This window comes from Rattus norvegicus, chromosome 6, assembly GCF_021556685.1.
Source record: "Rattus norvegicus strain SHRSP/BbbUtx chromosome 6, alternate assembly SHRSP_T2T, whole genome shotgun sequence".
Taxonomy (NCBI): Eukaryota; Metazoa; Chordata; class Mammalia; order Rodentia; family Muridae; genus Rattus; species Rattus norvegicus.
Window position 1 is genome coordinate 123,558,969 of NC_141539.1, and position 21,464 is coordinate 123,580,432.

The 21,464-nt window shown below is 39.9% G+C and overlaps 1 protein-coding gene across 5 annotated transcripts in view; it reads right to left on the reverse strand.

The window, feature by feature from the left end:
- Galc (galactosylceramidase) overlaps positions 1–21,464 on the reverse strand; it is a 69,362-nt gene that overhangs the window by 24,874 nt on the left and 23,024 nt on the right. For all 5 annotated transcript variants that reach the window (XM_087553367.1, XM_087553368.1, XM_087553369.1 and 2 more), the window contains exons 6-10: positions 20,269–20,307; positions 16,266–16,396; positions 11,410–11,565; positions 8,950–9,074; positions 800–927 (exon numbers count right to left, since the gene is read on the reverse strand). In XM_087553367.1, coding sequence (XP_087409493.1) covers positions 800–927; positions 8,950–9,074; positions 11,410–11,565; positions 16,266–16,396; positions 20,269–20,307 — 579 coding nt within the window. The remainder of the gene's footprint in view (positions 1–799; positions 928–8,949; positions 9,075–11,409; positions 11,566–16,265; positions 16,397–20,268; positions 20,308–21,464) is intronic.

The window sequence follows — 21,464 nt, forward strand, 5'->3', positions numbered from 1 at the left end:
AAAGGAAAGTCAAACGGTAATAACATCACCTCACACCCTCAAGAATGACTATAAGCAAAGAAATGGACACTAACTGCTGGCTAGGATGAGGTGATGCTGGAAGCCTTATGAACCGCTGGGAGCAAGGAGAAATGGGACAGGGAACTGGCAGCTCTTCACACTAGTTACTGTTTAACTGGCAGCCCCAGTCCTGGCTACACACCCAAAGGAACTGACACATATGTTCGCCAGTTATCCCAATATATTGTGGAGAGAATATCTTGTATATTATATTGCTACCTTTCGATTAAAAAAAACTATAGCCTATAGAAAAGAGTAGAATAGAAGGTAGGACATCCAGGATACAGCAAGGCAGGAGACCCTCCTGGGAAGATGTGACGAGACAGATGCTTGGGACCTGAGCACAGGTAACCAGCCACATGGCAGAATATAGATTAAAATAAATGGGATAATTTAACTTATGATCTAATAATAAAAAAGCCTCACAATATAACCAAGGTATTTGTAAATATATATTTTGAGTCTAAATCTTATTCTGGGAGCATGGGGCTGGTTGGAAGAACTGGTTATTACTTTACATCAATATATCTTTAAAAAGAGAGCTGTCTTAAAACAACAGAAGGAGCAAGGTAACCAATAGCCTTCTCCAACCTTTCTCCCAGGGCAGCAGTCACAAGAATCTTGGAGATATGCCCTCCTATGCCCAGAACACCACAATATCCTATCCGTCTGTCTAAAGACACAGTTCCTGGTGAAGTATGAGATGCCCACTACTTGAGTCCCAACAACGGACAATTACCATAGTTTCAACGATGATGGTGAAATTCCCCAAGCCATCAGTCAGAGCTACATAGCTTCCTCCTTTCTCTAGATGGCCAACTGTCTTCAGGTAATACCAGCCTGGTTGAGTAAATTGAGTTGTATGAGCTATGGAAAAGCAGAAAAGGATGTGAATGAGACGACTTTAAAAGAAAATAGCTCTCTATTGTCTGGTTGATTCTGTGCAGCTAGAGTCAGTTTTAAGTAAGTATCTCCCAAGTTTCTGCTCCTGTTTTTAAATATTTCAGCTGAAAAGCATATCTGCAGGAAGGCTTGCTGAATGACTGGTAAAATTAAATGAACCTGGTAATACAAGAATATTAATTATGCATTTCTTTTCCCAAAGGGCAAACTTGAGTGACTGTTCACACCCCTTACCCACTTACCTCATTCATCTTCCCAACCCTTGCCCACTTATCACACTTAGCACATTCTACCAGAACAAAGAAAATAATTAAATAAAAAAGACTTTTAAGTTAATAAATGTACCCCAGAACTACTTTAAGGTCTCAAATTTCTTTCTGAGTATATATGTATGTATGTGTTCACACACAACTCACACACACACATACACACACACACACACACACACACACACACACACATTTCCCAAGTCACAAAATTAGAAGAGTGTTACTTTACAAATTCCAACAACCAAGAGGCTATCCAATCAACACACAAGTCTTACCTAACTTCTCCACTATTTTGAAGAGTGATGCTGTGATTACAGATCTTAGAACAACACAAATCTGCAAATGATAATTATCAAAGCACGGGCTTAAAATTAACACAAGTGGACTTAGAATTGTCTTCCTTTGAAGAAACTGGTTTTAATGAAAGATAATGGTATAATTTTGAAGTAAAAAAATAATGTTGAGACCCAGTGGGAGAGAGACCTCACCGCCTGGTAAGGGGGGCACTCCTGAGGCTGCAGAGCGGAAGAGACCACCAACACTGCTCACCCCTGCCCACATCCCTGGCCCAAGCGGAAACGGTATAAGGCCTCTGGGTTCCCATGGGGGAGGGCCCAGGAGCGGCAGGACCCCTGCGCCTGAGACACCTCCGGAACCTGAAGGAACAGACCAGATAAACAGTTCTCTGCACCCAAATCCCATGGAAGGGAGAGCTAAACCTTCAGAGAGGCAGACACGCCTGGGAAACCAGAAGAGACTGCACTCTGCACACATCTCAGACGCCAGAGGAAAACACCAAACGCCATCTGGAACCCTGGTGCACTGAAGCTCCCGGAAACAGCAGCGCAGATCTTCCTGGTTGCTGCCGCTGCAGAGAGCTCATGGGCAGCACCCCGAGGGCAAACTTGAGCCTCGGGACCACAGGTAAGACCAACTTTTCTGCTGCAAGTGACCTGCCTGGTGAACTCAAGACACAGGCCCACAGGAACAGCTGAAGACCTGTAGAGAGGAAAAAGTACACGCCCGAAAGCAGAACACTCTGTCCCCATAACTGGCTGAAAGAAAACAGGAAACAGGTCTACAGCACTCCTGACACACAGGCTTATAGGACAGTCTAGCCACTGTCAGAAATAGCAGAACAAAGTAACACTAGAGATAATCTGATGGCGAGAGGCAAGCGCAGGAACCCAAGGAACAGAAACCAAGACTACATGGCACCATCGGAGCCCAATTCTCCCATCAAAACAAACATGGAATATCCAAACACACCAGAAAAGCAAGATCTAGTTTCAAAATCATATTTGATCATGATGCTGGAGGACTTCAAGAAAGACGTGAAGAACTCCCTTAGAGAACAAGTAGAAGCCTACAGAGAGGAATCGCAAAAATCCCTGAAAGAATTCCAGGAAATCATAAATAAACAAGTAGAAGCCCATAGAGAGGAGTCACAAAAATCCCTGAAAGAATTCCATGAAATCATAAATAAACAAGTAGATTCCCATAGAGAGGAGTCACAAAAATCCCTGAAAGAATTCCAGGAAAACACAATCAAACAGTTGAAGGAATTAAAAATGGAAATAGAAGCAATCAAGAAAGAACACATGGAAACAACCCTGGATATAGAAAACTAAAAGAAGAGACAAGGAGCTGTAGATACAAGCTTCACCAACAGAATACAAGAGATGGAAGAGAGAATCTCAGGAGCAGAAGATTCCATAGAAATCATTGACTCAACTATCAAAGATAATGTAAAGCGGAAAAAGCTACTGGTCCAAAACATACAGGAAATCCAGGACTCAATGAGAAGATCAAACCTAAGGATAATAGGTATAGAACAGAGTGAAGACTCCCAGCTCAAAGGACCAGTAAATATCTTCAACAAAATCATAGAAGAAAACTTCCCTAACCTAAAAAAAGAGATACCCATAGGCATACAAGAAGCCTACAGAACTCCAAATAGATTGGACCAGAAAAGAACCACCTCCCATCACATAATAGTCAAAACACCAAACGCACAAAATAAAGAAAGAATATTAAAAGCAGTAAGGGAAAAAGGTCAAGTAACATATAAAGCAGACCTATCAGAATCACACCAGACTTTTTGCCAGAAACTATGAAGGCCAGAAGATCCTGGACTGATGTCATACAGACCCTAAGAGAACACAAATGCCAGCCCAGGTTACTGTATCCTGCAAATTTCTCAATTAACATAGATGGAGAAACCAAGATATTCCATGACAAAAACAAATTTACACAATATCTTTCTACAAATCCAGCACTACAAAGGATAATAAATGGTAAAGCCCAACATAAGGAGGCAAGCTATACCATAGAAGAAGCAAGAAACTAATCGTCTTGGCAACAAAACAAAGAGAAGAAAAGCACACAAACATAACCTCACATCCAAATATGAATACGACAGGAAGCAATAATCACTATTCCTTAATATCTCTCAACATCAATGGCCTCAACTCCCCAATAAAGAGACATAGATTAACAAACTGGATACCCAACGAGGACCCTGCATTCTGCTGCCTACAGGAAACACACCTCAGAGACAAAGACAGACACTACCTCAGAGTGAAAGGCTGGAAAACAACTTTCCAAGCAAATGAACGGAAGAAGCAAGCTGGAGTTGCCATTCTAATATCAGATAAAATCAATTTTCAACTAAAAGGCATCAAAAAAGAGAAGGAAGGACACTTCATATTCATCAAAGGAAAACTCCACCAAGATGAACTCTCAATCCTAAATATCTATGCCCCAAATACAAGGGCACCTACATACGTAAAAGAAACCTTACTAAAGCTCAAAACACACATTGCACCTCACACAATAATAGTGGGAGATTTCAACACACCACTCTCATCAATGGACAGATCATGGAAACAGAAATTAAACAGAGACGTAGACAGACTAAGAGAAGTCATGAGCCAAATGGACTTAACGGATATTTATAGAACATTCTATCCTAAAGCAAAAGGATATACCTTCTTCTCAGCTCCTCATGGTACTTTCTCCAAAATTGACCATATAGTTGGTCAAAAAACGGGCCTCAACAGGTACAGAAAGATAGAAATAATCCCATGCGTGCTATCGGACCACCACGGCCTAAAACTGGTCTTCAATAACAATAAGGGAAGAATGCCCACATATACGTGGAAATTGAACAATGCTCTACTCAATGATAACCTGGTCAAGGAAGAAATAAAGAAAGAAATTAAAGACTTTTTAGAATTTAATGAAAATGAAGGTACAACATACCCAAACTTATGGGACACAATGAAAGCTGTGCTAAGAGGAAAACTCATAGCGCTGAGTGCCTGCAGAAAGAAACAGGAAAGAGCATATGTCAGCAGCTTGACAGCACACCTAAAAGCTCTAGAACAAAAAGAAGCAAATACACCCAGGAGGAGTAGAAGGCAGGAAATAATCAAACTCAGATCTGAAATCAAACAAGTAGAAACAAAAAGGACCATAGAAAGAATCAACAGAACCAAAAGTTGGTTCTTTGAGAAAATCAACAAGATAGATAAACCCTTAGCCAGACTAAGGAGAGGACACAGAGAGTGTGTCCAAATTAACAAAATCAGAAATGAAAAGGGAGACATAACTAGAGATTCAGAGGAAATTCAAAAAATCATCAGATCTTACTATAAAAGCCTATATTCAACAAAACTTGAAAATCTGCAGGAAATGGACAATTTCCTAGACAAATACCAGGTACCAAAGTTAAATCAGGAACAGATAAACAAGTTAAACAACCCCAAAACTCCTAAGGAAATAGAAGCAGTCATTAAAGGTCTCCCAACCAAAAAGAGCCCAAGTCCATACGGGTTTAGTGCAGAATTCTATCAGACCTTCATAGAAGACCTCATACCAATACTGTCCAAACTATTCCACCAAATTGAAACAGATGGAGCACTACCGAATTCCTTCTATGAAGCCACAATTACTCTTATACCTAAACAACACAAAGACCCAACAAAGAAAGAGAACTTCAGACCAATTTCCCTTATGAATATCGACGCAAAAATACTCAATAAAATTCTGGCAAACCGAATCCAAGAACACATCAAAACAATCATCCACCATGATCAAGTAGGCTTCATTCCAGGCATGCAGGGATGGTTTAAAATATGGAAAAGCATCAACGTATTCCACTATATAAAGAAACTGAAAGAACAAAACCACATGATCATTTCATTAGATGCTGAGAAAGCATTTGACAAAATTCAACACCCCTTCATGATAAAAGTCCTGGAAAGAATAGGAATTCAAGGCCCATACCTAAACTTAGTAAAAGCCATATACAGCAAACCAGTTGCTAACATTAAACTAAATGGAGAGAAACTTGAAGCAATCCCACTAAAATCAGGGACTAGACAAGGCTGCCCACTCTCTCCCTACTTATTCAATATAGTTCTTGAACTTCTATCCAGAGCAATCAGACAACAAAAGGAGGTCAAGGGGATACAGATCGGAAAAGAAGAAGTCAAAATATCACTATTTGCAGATGATATGATAATATATTTAAGTGATCCCAAAAGTTCCACCAGAGAACTACTAAGGCTGATAAACAACTTCAGCAAAGTGGCTGGGTATAAAATTAACTCAAATAAATCAGTAGCCTTCCTCTACACAAAAGATAAACAAGCCGAGAAAGAAATTTGGGAAACGACACCCTTCATAATAGACCCAAATAATATGAAGTACCTCGGTGTGACTTTAACCAAGCAAGTAAAAGATTTGTACAATAAGAACTTCAAGACACTGAAGAAAGAAATTGAAGAAGACCTCAGAAGGTGGGAAGATCTCCCATGCTCATGGATTGGCTGGATTAATATAGTAAAAACGGCCATTTTACCAAAAGCAATCTACAGATTCAATGCAATCCCCATCAAAATACCAATCCAATTCTTCAAAGAGTTAGACAGAACAATTTGCAAATTCATCTGGAATAACAAAAAACCCAGGATAGCTAAAACTATCCTCAACAATAAAAGGACTTCAGGGGGAATCACTATCCCTGAACTCAAGCAGTATTACAGAGCAATAGTGATACAAACTGCATGGTATTGGTACAGAGACAGACAGATAGACCAATGGAATAGAATTGAAGACCCAGAAATGAACCCACACACCTATGGTCACTTGATTTTTGACAAAGGAGCCAAAACCATCCAATGGAAAAAAGATAGCATTTTCAGCAAATGGTGCTGGTTCAACTGGAGGTCAGCATGTAGAAGAATGCAGATCGATCCATGCTTATCACCCTGTACAAAGCTTAAATCCAAGTGGATCAAGGACCTCCACATCAAACCAGATACACTCAAACTAATAGAAGAAAAACTAGGGAAGCATCTGGAACACATGGGCACTGGAAAAAATTTCCTGAACAAAACACCAATGGCTTATGCTCTAAGATCAAGAATCGACAAATGGGATCTCATAAACCTGCAAAGCTTCTGTAAGGCAAAGGACACTGTGGTTAGGACAAAACGGCAACCAACAGATTGGGAAAAGATCTTTACCAATCCTACAACAGATAGAGGCCTTATATCCAAAATATACAAAGAACTCAAGAAGTTAGACCGCAGGGAAACAAATAACCCTATTAAAAAATGGGGTTCAGAGCTAAACAAAGAATTCACAGCTGAGGAATGCCGAATGGCTGAGAAACACCTAAAGAAATGTTCAACATCTTTAGTCATAAGGGAAATGCAAATCAAAACAACCCTGAGATTTCACCTCACACCAGTGAGAATGGCTAAGATAAAAAACTCAGGTGACAGCAGATGCTGGTGAGGATGCGGAGAAAGAGGAACACTCCTCCATTGTTGGTGGGGTTGCAGACTGGTACAACCATTCTGGAAATCAGTCTGGAGGTTCCTCAGAAAATTGGACATTGAACTGCCTGAGGATCCAGCTATACCTCTCTTGGGCATATACCCAAAAGATGCCCCAACATATAAAAAAGACACGTGCTCCACTATGTTCATCGCAGCCTTATTTATAATAGCCAGAAGCTGGAAAGAACCCAGATGCCCTTCAACAGAGGAATGGATACAGAAAATGTGGTACATCTACACAATGGAATATTACTCAGCTATCAAAATCAATGACCTTATGAAATTCGTGGGCAAATGGTTGGAACTGGAAAGTATCATCCTGAGTGAGCTAACCCAATCACAGAAAGACATACATGGTATGTACTCATTGATAAGTGGCTATTAGCCCAAATGCTTGAATTACCCTAGATGCCTAGAACAAATGAAACTGAAGATGGATGATCAAAATGTGAATGCTTCACTCCTTCTTTAAAAAGGGAACAAGAATACCCTTGGCAGGGAAGAGAGAGGCAAAGATTAAAACAGAGACTGAAGGAACACCCATTCAGAGCCTGCCCCACATGTGGCCCATACATATACAGCCACCCAATTAGACAAGATGGATGAAGCAAAGAAGTGCAGACCGACAGGAGCCGGATGTAGATCGCTCTTGAGAGACACAGCCAGAATACAGCAAATACAGAGGCGAATGCCAGCAGCAAACCACTGAACTGAGAATAGGACCCCCGTTGAAGGAATCAGAGAAAGAACTGGAAGAGCTTGAAGGGACTCGAGACCCTATATGTACAACAATGCCAAGCAACCAGAGCTTCCAGGGACTAAGCCACTACCTAAAGACTATACATGGACTGACCCTGGACTCTGACCTCATAGATAGCAATGAATATCCTAGTAAGAGCACCAGTGGAAGGGGAAGCCCTGGGTCCTGCTAAGACTGAACCCCCAGTGAACTAGACTGTTTGGAGGAGGGCAGCAATGGGGGGAGGGTTGGGAGGGGAACACCCATAAGGAAGGGGAGGGAGGAGGGGGATGTTTGCCCGGAAACCAGGAAAGGGAATAACACTCGAAATGTATATAAGAAATACTCAAGTTAATAAAAAAAAATTGAAAAAAAATAATGTTAAATATCTTATTAGGATAGTAAAGGAAAAGTTTATTATTATTTATCTTATTTATCTGGTTGTTGGCTATTATATTGGTATACTCCATATTATACATATACGATAATATTTTATCTTTTTCTAAAGTTCTTATGTTCAAATATTTAGGAACCAATGCAGAGCCATACTATTTCACAAGCACACATATTTCTTTTGATTAGTGATTATAATTTTTGCAAAAATAATATACACTTAATTTAGTACAATCTATAAAATGGAACTGACATAAAGAATAATCCCCAAACTTCTAGACACACTGAGATGAATATAAGCACATTCATTCCATCACTATTATCATGACGTGGGACCACATACTTGAATGACCACCTCTGTCTCCATCACTGGACATCCCCACTCCCTGGGCTCCTTGCCTTTCCCTCTTCCCCCTTTCTTAAGGGCCTAGTCTTAAAATAACAAAGTATGGGGTTGGGGATTTAGCTCAGTGGTAGAGCGCTTGCCTAGCAAGCGCAAGGCCCTGGGTTCGGTCCCCAGCTCTGAAAAAAAAAAGAAAAAAAAAAAAAGAACAAAGTACGAAATACAGAAAGCAATCAGGTTACCCAATATAACATCATAAACACTGGCAGAGCTCCCTTACAACAGTCACACCCTTGAAGCATGGACAGCTTGCATAACTTCCCTTGGTGCTTTCTGGTTTGTCTCTTAAAAAGAATCTGTGAAAAGAGGATAGACTCTAGACATCCATACCTGATACCCAGATAGGAGATGCTACTACATAATGTCCACTCCACGGCTCCTGGGCTGTCATCAATCCACTTCGTCCATAGGGCAATTCTTCATAGTAACTAGCCACCAAATTCCAAGCAATTGTGCTAAAAGATTAGTTTGATTAAAAAAAGAAAAGAAAAAAACACCATGATACTATGTCTTTAAAACATAAATTATGTCTAAAAGACTGAAGGAAAAGTATCCTTCATAATTATATTTAAGTAAAGCAACATTAACTTTTAAATACCCCAAACAAAATGTATGTTGCCTCAGTTCACTCACAGTTTTAAAAATCCAGTTCAATGTCCACCCAAATATCTTAATGGTGAATCAAAGAACTAAAAGTAACACATACATGTAAGAATTCTGTTTAATAGTGATAAAGCCAAAAGACGAATGATGCTTGATGTGTCAAAGATTTGAAACCAGTACAAGCAAAAGCTTTTTCTGTAACTGCCCTCCCATTGACAGCTTTCCTAAGACCCAGATTTCACATAGGTGATGAACTTGACTTGGGAACTGCTGCAGTTTTAAAAGGAGAACTTTTATTAGAGTCAGGCTGCCTGGGTTCAAATCAGGCCTCCAGGAGTTGACCTCTTCTGACCCTGCTCCCTTACTTATGCACAGGACATGACTGTTCTGAATCAGTGGGTGGCAGAGGATGACACACATTAACGCAACTCTAGCCTGCTATTTCTGCTTCCACTGACTTACTAACTGGATCAGCTTGCTGGCCTGCCTCTAGGCCTTGCTTCAGATGACAGACACTAATAATTTACATCTCATACTGAGCTCCAGGGACAGAGTTGTGGCCCCTATGGCTTTCAGAAACTTCAAGCATAAGATGTAAATTTTCATATCTGAGTGTTTTCCTCTCAGCTGAGAACAAACAGCACTCACCCAGAGAACTTCACCTCCCTGACCAAATTTTCGCTCAACACACAAAGCTACTCTGGCATGCTTAGAAAATCTAACCTTTCTCATGACCTTATTGCAAAGCGAAAATAATAATAATGCTGACCAAGCACACAGAGACACACAGCAGTGGGTATCATAAGATCTTCCTATCTGGATCACACGTGCATGCCATCCTCTATTTTGTTACACTGGTGTTTCTCAAACTAGGGCATCTTCAGAATGGCCTGAGTACTGACCAGATGTACAAGTTCCAGGACCCTGGGTGTCTGAGCGGCTGCCTACACATCAGCATAACTGCAGACTTCTTACGACAGGGCAAAGTTAGGAATACTTCTTTATGTGACAGAATATGGAGGTCAGATAGTAAGTATCTGGATGTGGTGGTGCATGTCTATAATCTCAGTACTGGGGAGAGTTCAAGGCTAGCCTGAGCAATAATAGGAAGAGCCTGTCTCAAAAAATGACAGAAAAGATGGGGAAAAGGCATGAAGTAAAAATATACTTAATATGAGAGAAAAAAGTCCTAACGCCCTGTTAAATAAAAAGCAACTTACTCAACAGACCATATGTTAAGGTGTCAATTTCATATTTAAATGTATATAAAATCAGGAGAGTGCTTTAAGGACCACTGCCTCGAGGTGGAGAGATTATAGGCAGCTCTGTCTCACTCTCGTACGTATCTTCCCTTTCTCAACTGTCTGCAGTGAGCATGCACTAGCTGAACACCAAACAAGCCACCAGGAAGTCTGCACATCGGCTTGTTTTCCGTAGCTATAATAATAAGCCTCCTTTTAGACCCTAATTGCTCCTAAGCTGTCATCAAAGCATGTAGGAAGCATCCCTTTAATAACAAAAGGGATTCTGTTTTTTATTAACTTTGTTTTGTGAAGAGTCGGATAAAGTTAAGGGAGCTAGTCAGAGTGGAAGTAGGTACCAAGGGAAGGCTACAGCCCTGATTTTTTGTTTGTTTGTTTTGTTGTTGTTTTGTTTTTGTTTCATTTTAAAGGTAGTTATGAAAGAAGGGTGAGTAACAACTCTACATTAAAAGAGACTTTGGGATCAAAACTGCTAAATGTAATGCACAGAAATGTGCTGTATCTTTCTTTAAGTAAATAAATAAATGTTACAAATGACATTTAAAAAATATGAATGAAGGCCAAGAATTAGAAATATTTTATATGCTCATGTTTATGAAAATGAGGAAATATTCTTATGTTAAATATGATGGTATAATATGACAAAGTACAAATTGTAAATATATGTAAATTATCAAAAATCACTGTGCTGCCTGAGTAAACTGTACCCCAATAAACCCAACTTTACTTAATACGGACTTTCCTCAAATACAGAAAAGAAGGCATAGATTAGACAAATATGAGGCATATGCAGATTAAGTCAATAAAGCATATGTTTACAACCATTGGATCTAGAGTATAAAATTATAGTGATTCTTTTCTCCACTTCCTGTGTTTTCTAAAATTTGTGATAATAAACACCTTCAAGAGACTGTCAATAACTTACGCGGTCATATTGCCGTTGATGTAATTCTGGTTCAATATGCGACCCCAACAGCCTGCGCCAACATTACTGTTGACAGTGCTAAAGTCTTCCGACGACCAAAGCTTCTTCCCTGACATCTTTGCATTCCAGACTGTGTAGGTTCCGGGATAATGAGCTCTAAGAGAAAGGGTACAAGTGGAGAAGTCAGAAGCGCCACCTTCCATAACGTAGATGGGTGAACTCATATACGGCCCTGCACAAGGCTTGCTGTTAAAAACAGTCAAGCGGCTTCCAGAAGACAGTTGGGGGGGAGGGGCTCCCACTACTTCATCTGTGGGCACTCGACAAACACAGCAAGTAAACACAACAGCCCAGGCCTGCAACCACACGAGAATATTCTGACACCCATAAATGGATGCAAATGCAGTGATCGGTGAAGGCCCAAGAGGCCACTACCTGGACCACTCTAAGTGGAAAACAAGGTTAAAAAAAAAGATTCAGCCTTTCTGGGGCACCTAGGGAGCTCTGGAAAGGACAACAGCCAGAGGCCAAACAAGATGAGTCAGGCCAGGATGTCCGTGAAGAAGCGACCTCTCCTCTGTCTCTGTCCTCTTGAGACAGAAGCCTTGACATTTACTTCGAGGCAAAACACTGAAACAAATCCCCAAGAGCCCCAGAGATATCAGTGTACCGTTAATCCTTGTGTGACAAGAGTGAACTACACTGAGAAAATAAAGGTCCTGTCTCACAGCAGCAGGGATCCACAGCCCTGAATGGGCTACGTAGCAATATCTAGATGCTCTGTCAAGACCTCAAAAGAGATGCTTGAGAATCTGTCCCAGAAAACCAACTCCTTTCATGCCTGCATGTGATCAGCCAATCAGGTGAGGTCTACATAGATGCTGATTGTTACAACTGTAGACACTATTGATTAAGCTTGATTGAGTGACTCAACACTACTAAGATAGTAAATGTAAATCAGGTAATACAATCATAAGAGTGCATGTACTAACTTCAGGAATAAGACTATAAACTTCCTAGTTTAATTATTTACAAACAGTTTGAAAATAAAAGACACTTCTTATATCACAATTTTAACATCTGTGCTTTCTTGGAGTAGTACAACATCAGAAGAATGACAGTGAAGACTTTTTAATCAACATCATTTTAGTCATGGTCATTTTAGCAGAAAGCCCTGATCGGGAGTTGTTTGTATCAGTTCCTGTCCGGACTTGCTTCAATGATGGATTATGATCTGGAAATATAAGCCAAATAAACCCTTTCCATGGAAACCAATAAACTTGGCTTTTGGCCATGGCGTTTTCATCCCCACAATAGAAACCCTAAGCATTCTAGGTCATTCTGACCTAGGGAGGACTGTCTGTAGTGTACAGTGTCATCAAAAATCATAAACAGGTAAATTAGTGAGTCAAGCCTGTAACCACATCCTGGGCCAAAGTCAGAAGGATTGAGATCAGCCTTGGGCCAGAGAACACAACAAAGAAGAAAACCCCCAATAAAGGCCTTTCCCTCCTATCTGGAATTTGTTACTGACCAACCAGAAACCAACATCCTATGTGGCCAACAATGCATTTGTACAAATGGCTTGTTAAAATCTTGAGATCTGCTTGCTTCTGCTTTTTGAATACTGGGGCTAAAGGTGTGCATGGTTTCATAAGTTAGAAGAGGTAAATGTATATACATGATCCAAAAGGTTAGTAGCTCAAAGTTCATTCCAAGTTCAGACATGACATTAAAAAGAAACGTTTTCTTGTTTACTGATGGTGTGCACGTCTGGCTGATTTGCAAACCTATTTTCTTTCTGATAAAGCTATGATAAGAAGATGAGAACTGCTTTGTCTCCCTTCTCGATAAATGTCTAAGTGTTCAGTACAGGAAAATGCTACTCTCCAACATGAAAGAAATGCCATCTTAATAATCGGCAGATTGATCGCTGATGTTAGAGGTCAGATTAGTAGTTACAATATGAGGTAAATGTGTAGAAAGGTTCCCAACCTAACTGAGGACTTTAGGGTTTCCCTGGTGATAGGTCCACATGGATATTCACCCCCTCTGTGGTAACCTAGCTACAGGTCTATGTCTTAGACCCAAACTACCAAAAAGAGTAATCGCCTAACATGAGAAATGCCAACCCCAGATTCAGTCTGAGCCTCTTCACCACTGTTTAAAAACTAAACACCAACAAAGAAAGCAGCAGATGGGCATAAAGCAGTCTCTCAATTTCTGCATGACTGATACTACAGGCTCGTTCTTCTTTTACGTGGGAGAGCTGACCTGAGTATCAGGAATGTTTGCACACAGTTCTGGCATCTACCCATAAGATATTAAGAGCGCGACTTTACCTAGCTAAGATAATTACAAATACCTCCAGACAGTGCCAAATGTTTCCTAGAAGATAGAATTATCCCCAGCTGAAACACCTAGCATCAAGGTGTAAATGAAAACAACTGTGAACAGCAGAAACAAAGACAAGTCTTGTTAAACAAGAACAAATAACTCCTTAAATAAGAACCGAAAGGGCAAACACTACAGCAAAAGATCTTTGCATCAGCAGAATCATAATACAGATCGTTTGATAACAGAGAACATCTGTAACATGGAGAACACAGCATCAGTTATATCATAAACTGTAAGCATGGGGCTGGAAAGATGGTTTGGTGGTTAATAGAGCTGCTGCCCTCTTCAGGGAGCTGCAGATCCAGTTCCCAAACACACATCACACAACCCACAAACCCCTGTAATTCCAGCTCGAGAGGATTCGAGACCCTCTACTAGCCTCCAAGTGCATATATTAAATGAGGCATACACACACACACACACACACACACACACACACACACTCACACACACAGACACAGACACACACACGCGCACACACACATTTAAAAAGAAAAGAAATACAATGATTTTTCAGAGTCGTATTGAAAAACAAAACCCAATTTAATGCAAGAAACTATCTAATAAAATGATCTTGAAAGTAAAAGAATTAATTAAAAGTAAATAAAAATGAAAGCAAGATTCTCTTAATCATACATAGAGCAGATTTCAGTTTAAGAAGTACGTAATGGGTCACAGGACGGCATTTTCTATTGCCAATGGTTACAAAGCACAGTGATAAAACATTATCTGTGTGCAAGTAACAGGGCAGCCCGTCTCACAGACAAACTGTGTAAAACTGAAGGAAGTGAGAGGAAACATGCAGGGCAGCTCTGCACAGATCACATGGACAATGCAAGCTATATCAGTGAATTTATGGACTGAACCCATCTGTATCCTAACAGGAAATCTATCCTAAGTCAGAAAACAATTCTCTAGGAAAAACATTTAAACAATACATTGACCATTATATGACTTAATGTGAGCAAAAGAAACTAGTTTACTGAAGTGAGGGCTCAGAGGGAAAACAATTGCACCAAATATCCACCATAAGGAGTGAGTAAGCAAACAGCAGGTGATCTCCTGAAGTGCAGTAGAAAATATCCTTCAACTCAACAGCTTTCCTAGTCCAATCATTCAGAACACTCTCACTTCCCTCAGGCCTGAGCGAGCACAGCCATTCTAGAGAAAGCTAAAATCTTCCATTTTAGCGTGTGAGTGCTTAAAAATAAATTTATAAGTACACTTTTTTTTGCAAAAAAAAAAGGTCCACGTCTAATTTAATTGTATCAAATTCCAAAAAAAATAGGGTAGACATATGCTAAATAAAATACAAGAATGGAATTGGTAAGATATTGGCTAAGGAAAGTCACAGAGCAAGCAACCGGGTCCTGCATTAAGCTATAAGGACAAAAGAAGCCAGAAGCTAGCTGAGTCACAGATCCATTGGAGAAGACTTAATTACCATCCGATACATTAATACTGAATGGATCCAGATCCAATCAATTAAAACTATAAAACAAGAATAACCCATAAATCAAGAAACAATCATGTTTAGTTATAAAAATGATGTTTATGATAAAAAGGAAAAGAATCTATATCATTCGAGAGACATGATAAAATCTGTATAGAAGAGATACAGCACAGTGTCTAAGATTTGTTCCAAACCATGGAGAAGGTGGAAAGAGAAGTGGATGGACACGGGGATGAAGAGTGGCCACAGGCTCGTACTGTCGGAGGCTGCGTGGTCTGGTCGGAGCACACACTCACATCCGGCTTACTTCTGTATACACTGAAAAGTGGAGAGAGCACTTGCCCTAGCACAGATGAGGCCCTGGCCTTGCTCCCTAGACTGGAAATGAAAGACAAAATTAAAGTACTAAAAAATAAATAAATGAAATAAAGTCCAAGATTTTCATTTAGAAATAAAGTATGTGAAGAGATTAACCCATCTCCCAACGGATGAAAAGTCAAATCTCACACACAGCATGCTTATGTGCTGTCATGATACATAGTTTCAAAAACAAACTGCTGAACACAATTCAGGACAAAAGTAGGACCCAGAGAGCTGTAAGGCAGAAGCAGATTAGGAAATAGAGGCAAAAGTCTAAGAGTCAAAACACGGAGGGCACGAGAAACAGTTACAGTTCAAGCTGCACGTGAACAGCGTCACAAGAAAACCCAGTTAGGCACCAATTTCACAACACTGCCTTGGTAACTTGGAAAATTAAATACCTGCATTTAAATCTAAATAAAGCCCCGTTTTATTAATCTCAACATTAACTCATTTATTTAACAAGTCACCAATGCACTTCACCATTACAGGGCCCAAATACACATCTCAAAGAGAAAGGAGTGAGTCGTGAGCAACCAATGTCTGATGGAGTAAACACTGCCGTAGGAATGTCGTCAGAGGGGTAGAGAGGCAAGGAGAAAATCATAGTCGCAAACTGTCGGTGTTCAAAGTAAATTCACCTTACCCTATAACATCAACCACCTTCCAGAGCTCCTGGTCAAGCAGCACAGAAGAGGAAATTGGCTCCCAGAGATTATCACTTGCTATGATTCTCACTCGCTGGAGACCTTCATAATCAAGCATTTTTCTTAATTCCTTGGGAGACATAGACAGGACACAGCACAGGTTACATACAAGCGAGCCTTCAGCTACTGCAGTATGACCAAAACTAGCCAGTGTATCTTTCAAAGTCCTACGTTCTAATGTCAGTTTCAGCACTGCTTCTCACAGGAATGAGTTTCCGGCATAACACCATAGAGGCCACTATCTTCCTCCTGAGTCTAAAATTAAGCTTAACAATAGAAATGAGGGATTTGGAGGGGACAGGTGTACATAAAACTTATCAAATAGTATTATGTAGAAATAATCTATAATATGTGATAAAATACTCTAATATCATAGTTTAAGTATTTCTCTGTATATTTAAAAGTTCTACTATCGTTGAAAATGTAAGTCCTTCAATGTTTATAAACCATCTTTCCTACAAACACTACATATTTGCTTTTTGCTTTCCTGTCTCATGCTTATAAACAGGGCAGGAAATAAGATTAAATCGCAGGGCCATCGGCTGACAAAACCTAAGGGCCAACACAACATTCTACAGGAAAACATGCTCGCCAGAACACCAAAATGGATAGATTACTTCTGTGGAAAACAGGGACAGAGGGAAGGCCACCAATTTATCCACGATCAGAAGGAACAGATTCTAAACCAAAGGTGTTTCTTGATAAATTGACACCATCAAGTCTCTGACATACATATCAGGTGTTCGTTGACATTTGGACAAATTAACATAAGAAAAAGTGAAGGTTTTCACCAGCTTTTTTAATCTTCTAATTTTCCTGACTTATGAAATTTCCAACGAATATACTTTTAAAGAAGCAAATAATGAATTCTGTAATTAAATCCATGGTGTACTTTACAATAGATTTCTTAAACTTATGATATTGTATACTGTACTAGGTTAGGAAACATAATGACAGATAGATGACAAGTGGAATCCATCTCTCAAAGACTCTCAGTTGAACCCAAAAGGCCAGGAGATGAAGAATCAATCCCTCAGCCTACACCAGGAAATCAAATTTTCTGTTTCATTACTCAAGTTTTTTCTTATTCTTACAGAAAAGAAAAAAAACTTAGTCAATTTTGCATTCATTTATCACTGTCAACACTTCTAGTCTTCATAAACTTACTCTTAAACAATCATCAGGAATTTTGTGCATATTTCTATTTCTAAGTGCCCATAATCTGTAAGCTATGATTCATGGATGAGTTCCGATCCCACAGTCAGTATGATTTACAGCACTCTGTGCAGAGTCCGTGGCATCTCAAATGCATCTTAATTGAGCACCTGGCCCTCCCCAAAGCCACACCCACCTAACTACTTACGCTAAAGAAGGCAGGTCTTAGAGGCCCAGAGATTCACACATTCACATCTGTCTAAAACCCTCATATTCTACAAGGGAGTTCCCAGACACCATAACTACAAATTACCATGAAACCGAAGTCAATCTTAAACATACCTACATAGCAAAAATGATCCCAAAAGAACTGGTACATTTGACAGAATACATAAATAACTGGTATTATATATATTCAATCCTTAAGAACAAACCCTCTCTCCAGAGGACATCTCACCGCACAATAGAGGCTATGTATTCGTTAAGGCCACATGAGCTGACCTAAGGTCACTCTGCAATAGGAATTTCAAAAGATCACAGAATCCAATAAACCCTCCTGCTCTAAAAGTGGAAGGCATAGATTACATGCATCTATATCCTGAGACATTTAGGAAAATCCAAGGTCAGAAGAAAAATAAATGAAGTCTGACTACTCAAAAACACTGCTAGTGGATCTTAGAGCAACAATTCAATCACTAACTTAAAAGAAACTGGAAACCAACTGTTAATAATTCTAATGTCCCCCAAATGAAACAAACCCTATCATGGATACTACACTAGGCATGCACTAACTTGGGCTTCTGTTCCTGCCTCTTTCTGACTCACAAAGCTCATGCTCTCCCACTAAGGAGCTTGGGCTTCAGTTTTGTAGTAGACCCACGGTGCCATCTCCCATACCAACCCGGCCCCTCTGTGAACAAACACTCACAGCAAGATGTGGAGACTGATCAGAACTTCAGTTCTGGGGAGAGGCTGGGAGGTGCCAGGCCCAGAGCTTAAGTATAATTCATAGGCTACCTTTAGCCCTCTAACTCTCCACATCCAACAGATAAAACATCTGGGGATGTAGTACTGAACTACTTTCTGTTTTCTACCAGTCAACAGGCCCAAAGTGTTATCAGACCACATCTGATGCCTACAGTTGATCTTTCTGTTTTGCTGTGACCGCCTACTTAATGTTTCTACTAATGCATTTGACAAGTATCTCCGTTTATGACTTTCTTTATTCTGTTACTATGGAATTTCATAAATCTGCTTCCACACTGAACATGAAATTTGGAGTAAGATAAATCTGTGTTCTTAGCCCTACCATGTAACTTGCATTTGTCTCCAGAATAAACTACCTTTTAATCTTTGCCACTTCGCTGACATCACTTTTTTGACCATCCTACATCATGCCTGCAGCCTGGCACTGACTCTGAGTCACCTTACTGTGGCAACCATGAATCTCCTCAAAACAATACCCTGCCTCCTTCTAATGCAGATTTGTTAAAAAATGAATCTACCACAGCATGCCACAGTACCCTACTGACAAGACAAATAGAGATTAAAAAAAATAAGCTAGTAAACATCTAAATCCAAAAGGTAAAACTGCTGGGCTCTTCCAATGGCAGGAATCAAAACGTGCAATTGTCTGTTTCCTAAAACTGACAACAAGAGCAGCTGCCTCCTGGGAGGGACTTGAAGGTGCTAAAATGGCCTGAGAAAAGTAGTGCAGGATAAGATTTTTAAATACTGCGGACTACCTCTTCAGGGATTTCACACAGAATTATGTTATGTAACATATTCTGTCTATAACATGTTATATAACATATACTTACCTACAACTGTCACCTGGACACAGGCTAGAGTCCCATGAGAGTCTCGCCTGAGGCATTTCCCTATGCTCATGTTTGTGGGGGATTACCCTGACTGCTAACTAATACAGGAAGGCCCAATCCACTATGGGCGGCTCCATCCCTAGACAGATGGTCCAGGCTGTGAAAGGAAGCTGGTGAATCATGAACCCAAGGGTGCGCCAACAACCAGCACTTCCCCACACTCTCTGCTCATGCTTCTGAAGCTGGCACTGGCTCAGTGATGGACTAACCTAGAAATACAAGCCAAATAAGGTCTTTCCCTCCCAAAGTTGCTTTTGGTCAGAGTATCTTATAACAGCCAAAAATGTAACTAGAACAAACTCCACCAACATGATGAGGATTTCAAAGAAATTCAGAAATAGGATAAAGAATAAAACTAAATTTCTTGAGTCTTTAAAATCCAAAATAATCCAATTGTTGTAATGTTTATCAGGATTCTAAATTAAGATCATACAGATAAATATGTACATATCTGTGCATAACAGGTTTGTTTGTTGAGATCGGGTCTCTCTATATATCACTGACTTCACTGTGTAGACCAGGCTGTCCTCACAACCTCAGAGCCCTGGCTCTGCCTCCCGAGGACTAGGATCACAGATGTGCGGAAGTTTGCCTCCCTAATGCTTTTTTGTTTTGTTTTGTTTCTTCTGATGCTGATGGTAGAAGCAGTGAGTGTGAATCCCACCGTTATCCACAACCACACCCTAGTCCAAAGTAAAAGGAATGCTCAACCCAACTCTTCATATATAGGCCATTCCGGATGAAGAGTTCTATACATATTCTTCAATACTAGGGGTATAGACATTACTCCTAACTTTATGTCACATCTAGCAAATTAACTATGCTGTCAAAAAATAAGGTTTCTATCTAACTGTCCTCCAAATTTCCTTGTATGAAGTATAAGCAAAAAGAGATTAGTTTTACAAACCTTTATATAGTTGGCATCAAACGGCCTTTCATTCCATATCTGCAAAACAAAAATTCAAAATGTCTGAAATGAAACTTTTCAAATGTCAGAAAATGAACACAATCATTGAGGCATCACACCTCATTTACCTGGTGAGTAAGCTTCCAATCTTTAAAAACTGCTGTCATACAATTTAGACTTTTATAAAGCCAAATGACTTTTAACAGCTTACAGTTTTGAAAAAAGATTTTAAAAATATTTTTCAAAAAGCCATTTCTGGGGCTAGAAAGAGCATTTTTGCTCTCTTAGAGGACAGAAATCATTTCCCAGCACACCACAGTGCCCAACAACATCTCCAACTACAGTTCCAGGAGATGCAGGGCCCTCTCTGGCCACTATGGACAGCAGGCATACATGTGGTACACATATACACATACACAGCCAAACATTCATAGACATAATTTTTTTTCAAAATAAGGCATTTATTCCAGAGCTTTCCATCAACAGAATATTGATGTAAAAAATATTAGAATTATAATGTGCACAAAGCTTACATTGGACATTGGAGAACAAACAGGTGTGAGAATCATTGAAATAATTCTAATATGCAGACATAGTAAAAAGCAAAGTATTTATCATGGAATGGTTAGAAGGAATCTTAGAGGGAATTTGTGTATGCAGAGCAATGCAATGGCCTGCAAGAACACAAGAGCAGGATCTTCCTGAGGAAGTGTACAAGGAAACACGCTTTGCTCTCCTACGTTCAGAATCATGAGGGTGTGGTTTCAGTGCTGGAAGGGAACTTCTGGGCTCTTAGTCTTGTAGTCTAGACATGAGCCTAGGTGTGATAAAGAGCTTATCTAAAAAGTGCTACCTCACTGTGTGCAACTAACCAGAGACTAAAATGAGACCGTTTACCATGATTCACAGGAAATATTTTGTGACTGTACCATATCAGAAATCTCAGAGATCCATCTGCATTTTATCACACTAATGGGTTAAACGTACCAACATTTAACAAAAAAGTTCCCAGATACAAACTGTCAGTTCTACTTTGAAAAAGGAGAGCAAAAGCAGTGTGTCTTGACTGCCTTCCTGCGACCATGACTCATCCTCATGCCTTAACCATCCCATAAGAAGATCATGGATCTGCATCAGTGTTGGTCTCTCGCTGAAGAGCTCAGGATGCTGCTGGAACATGGCAGCCACTCTTCTAC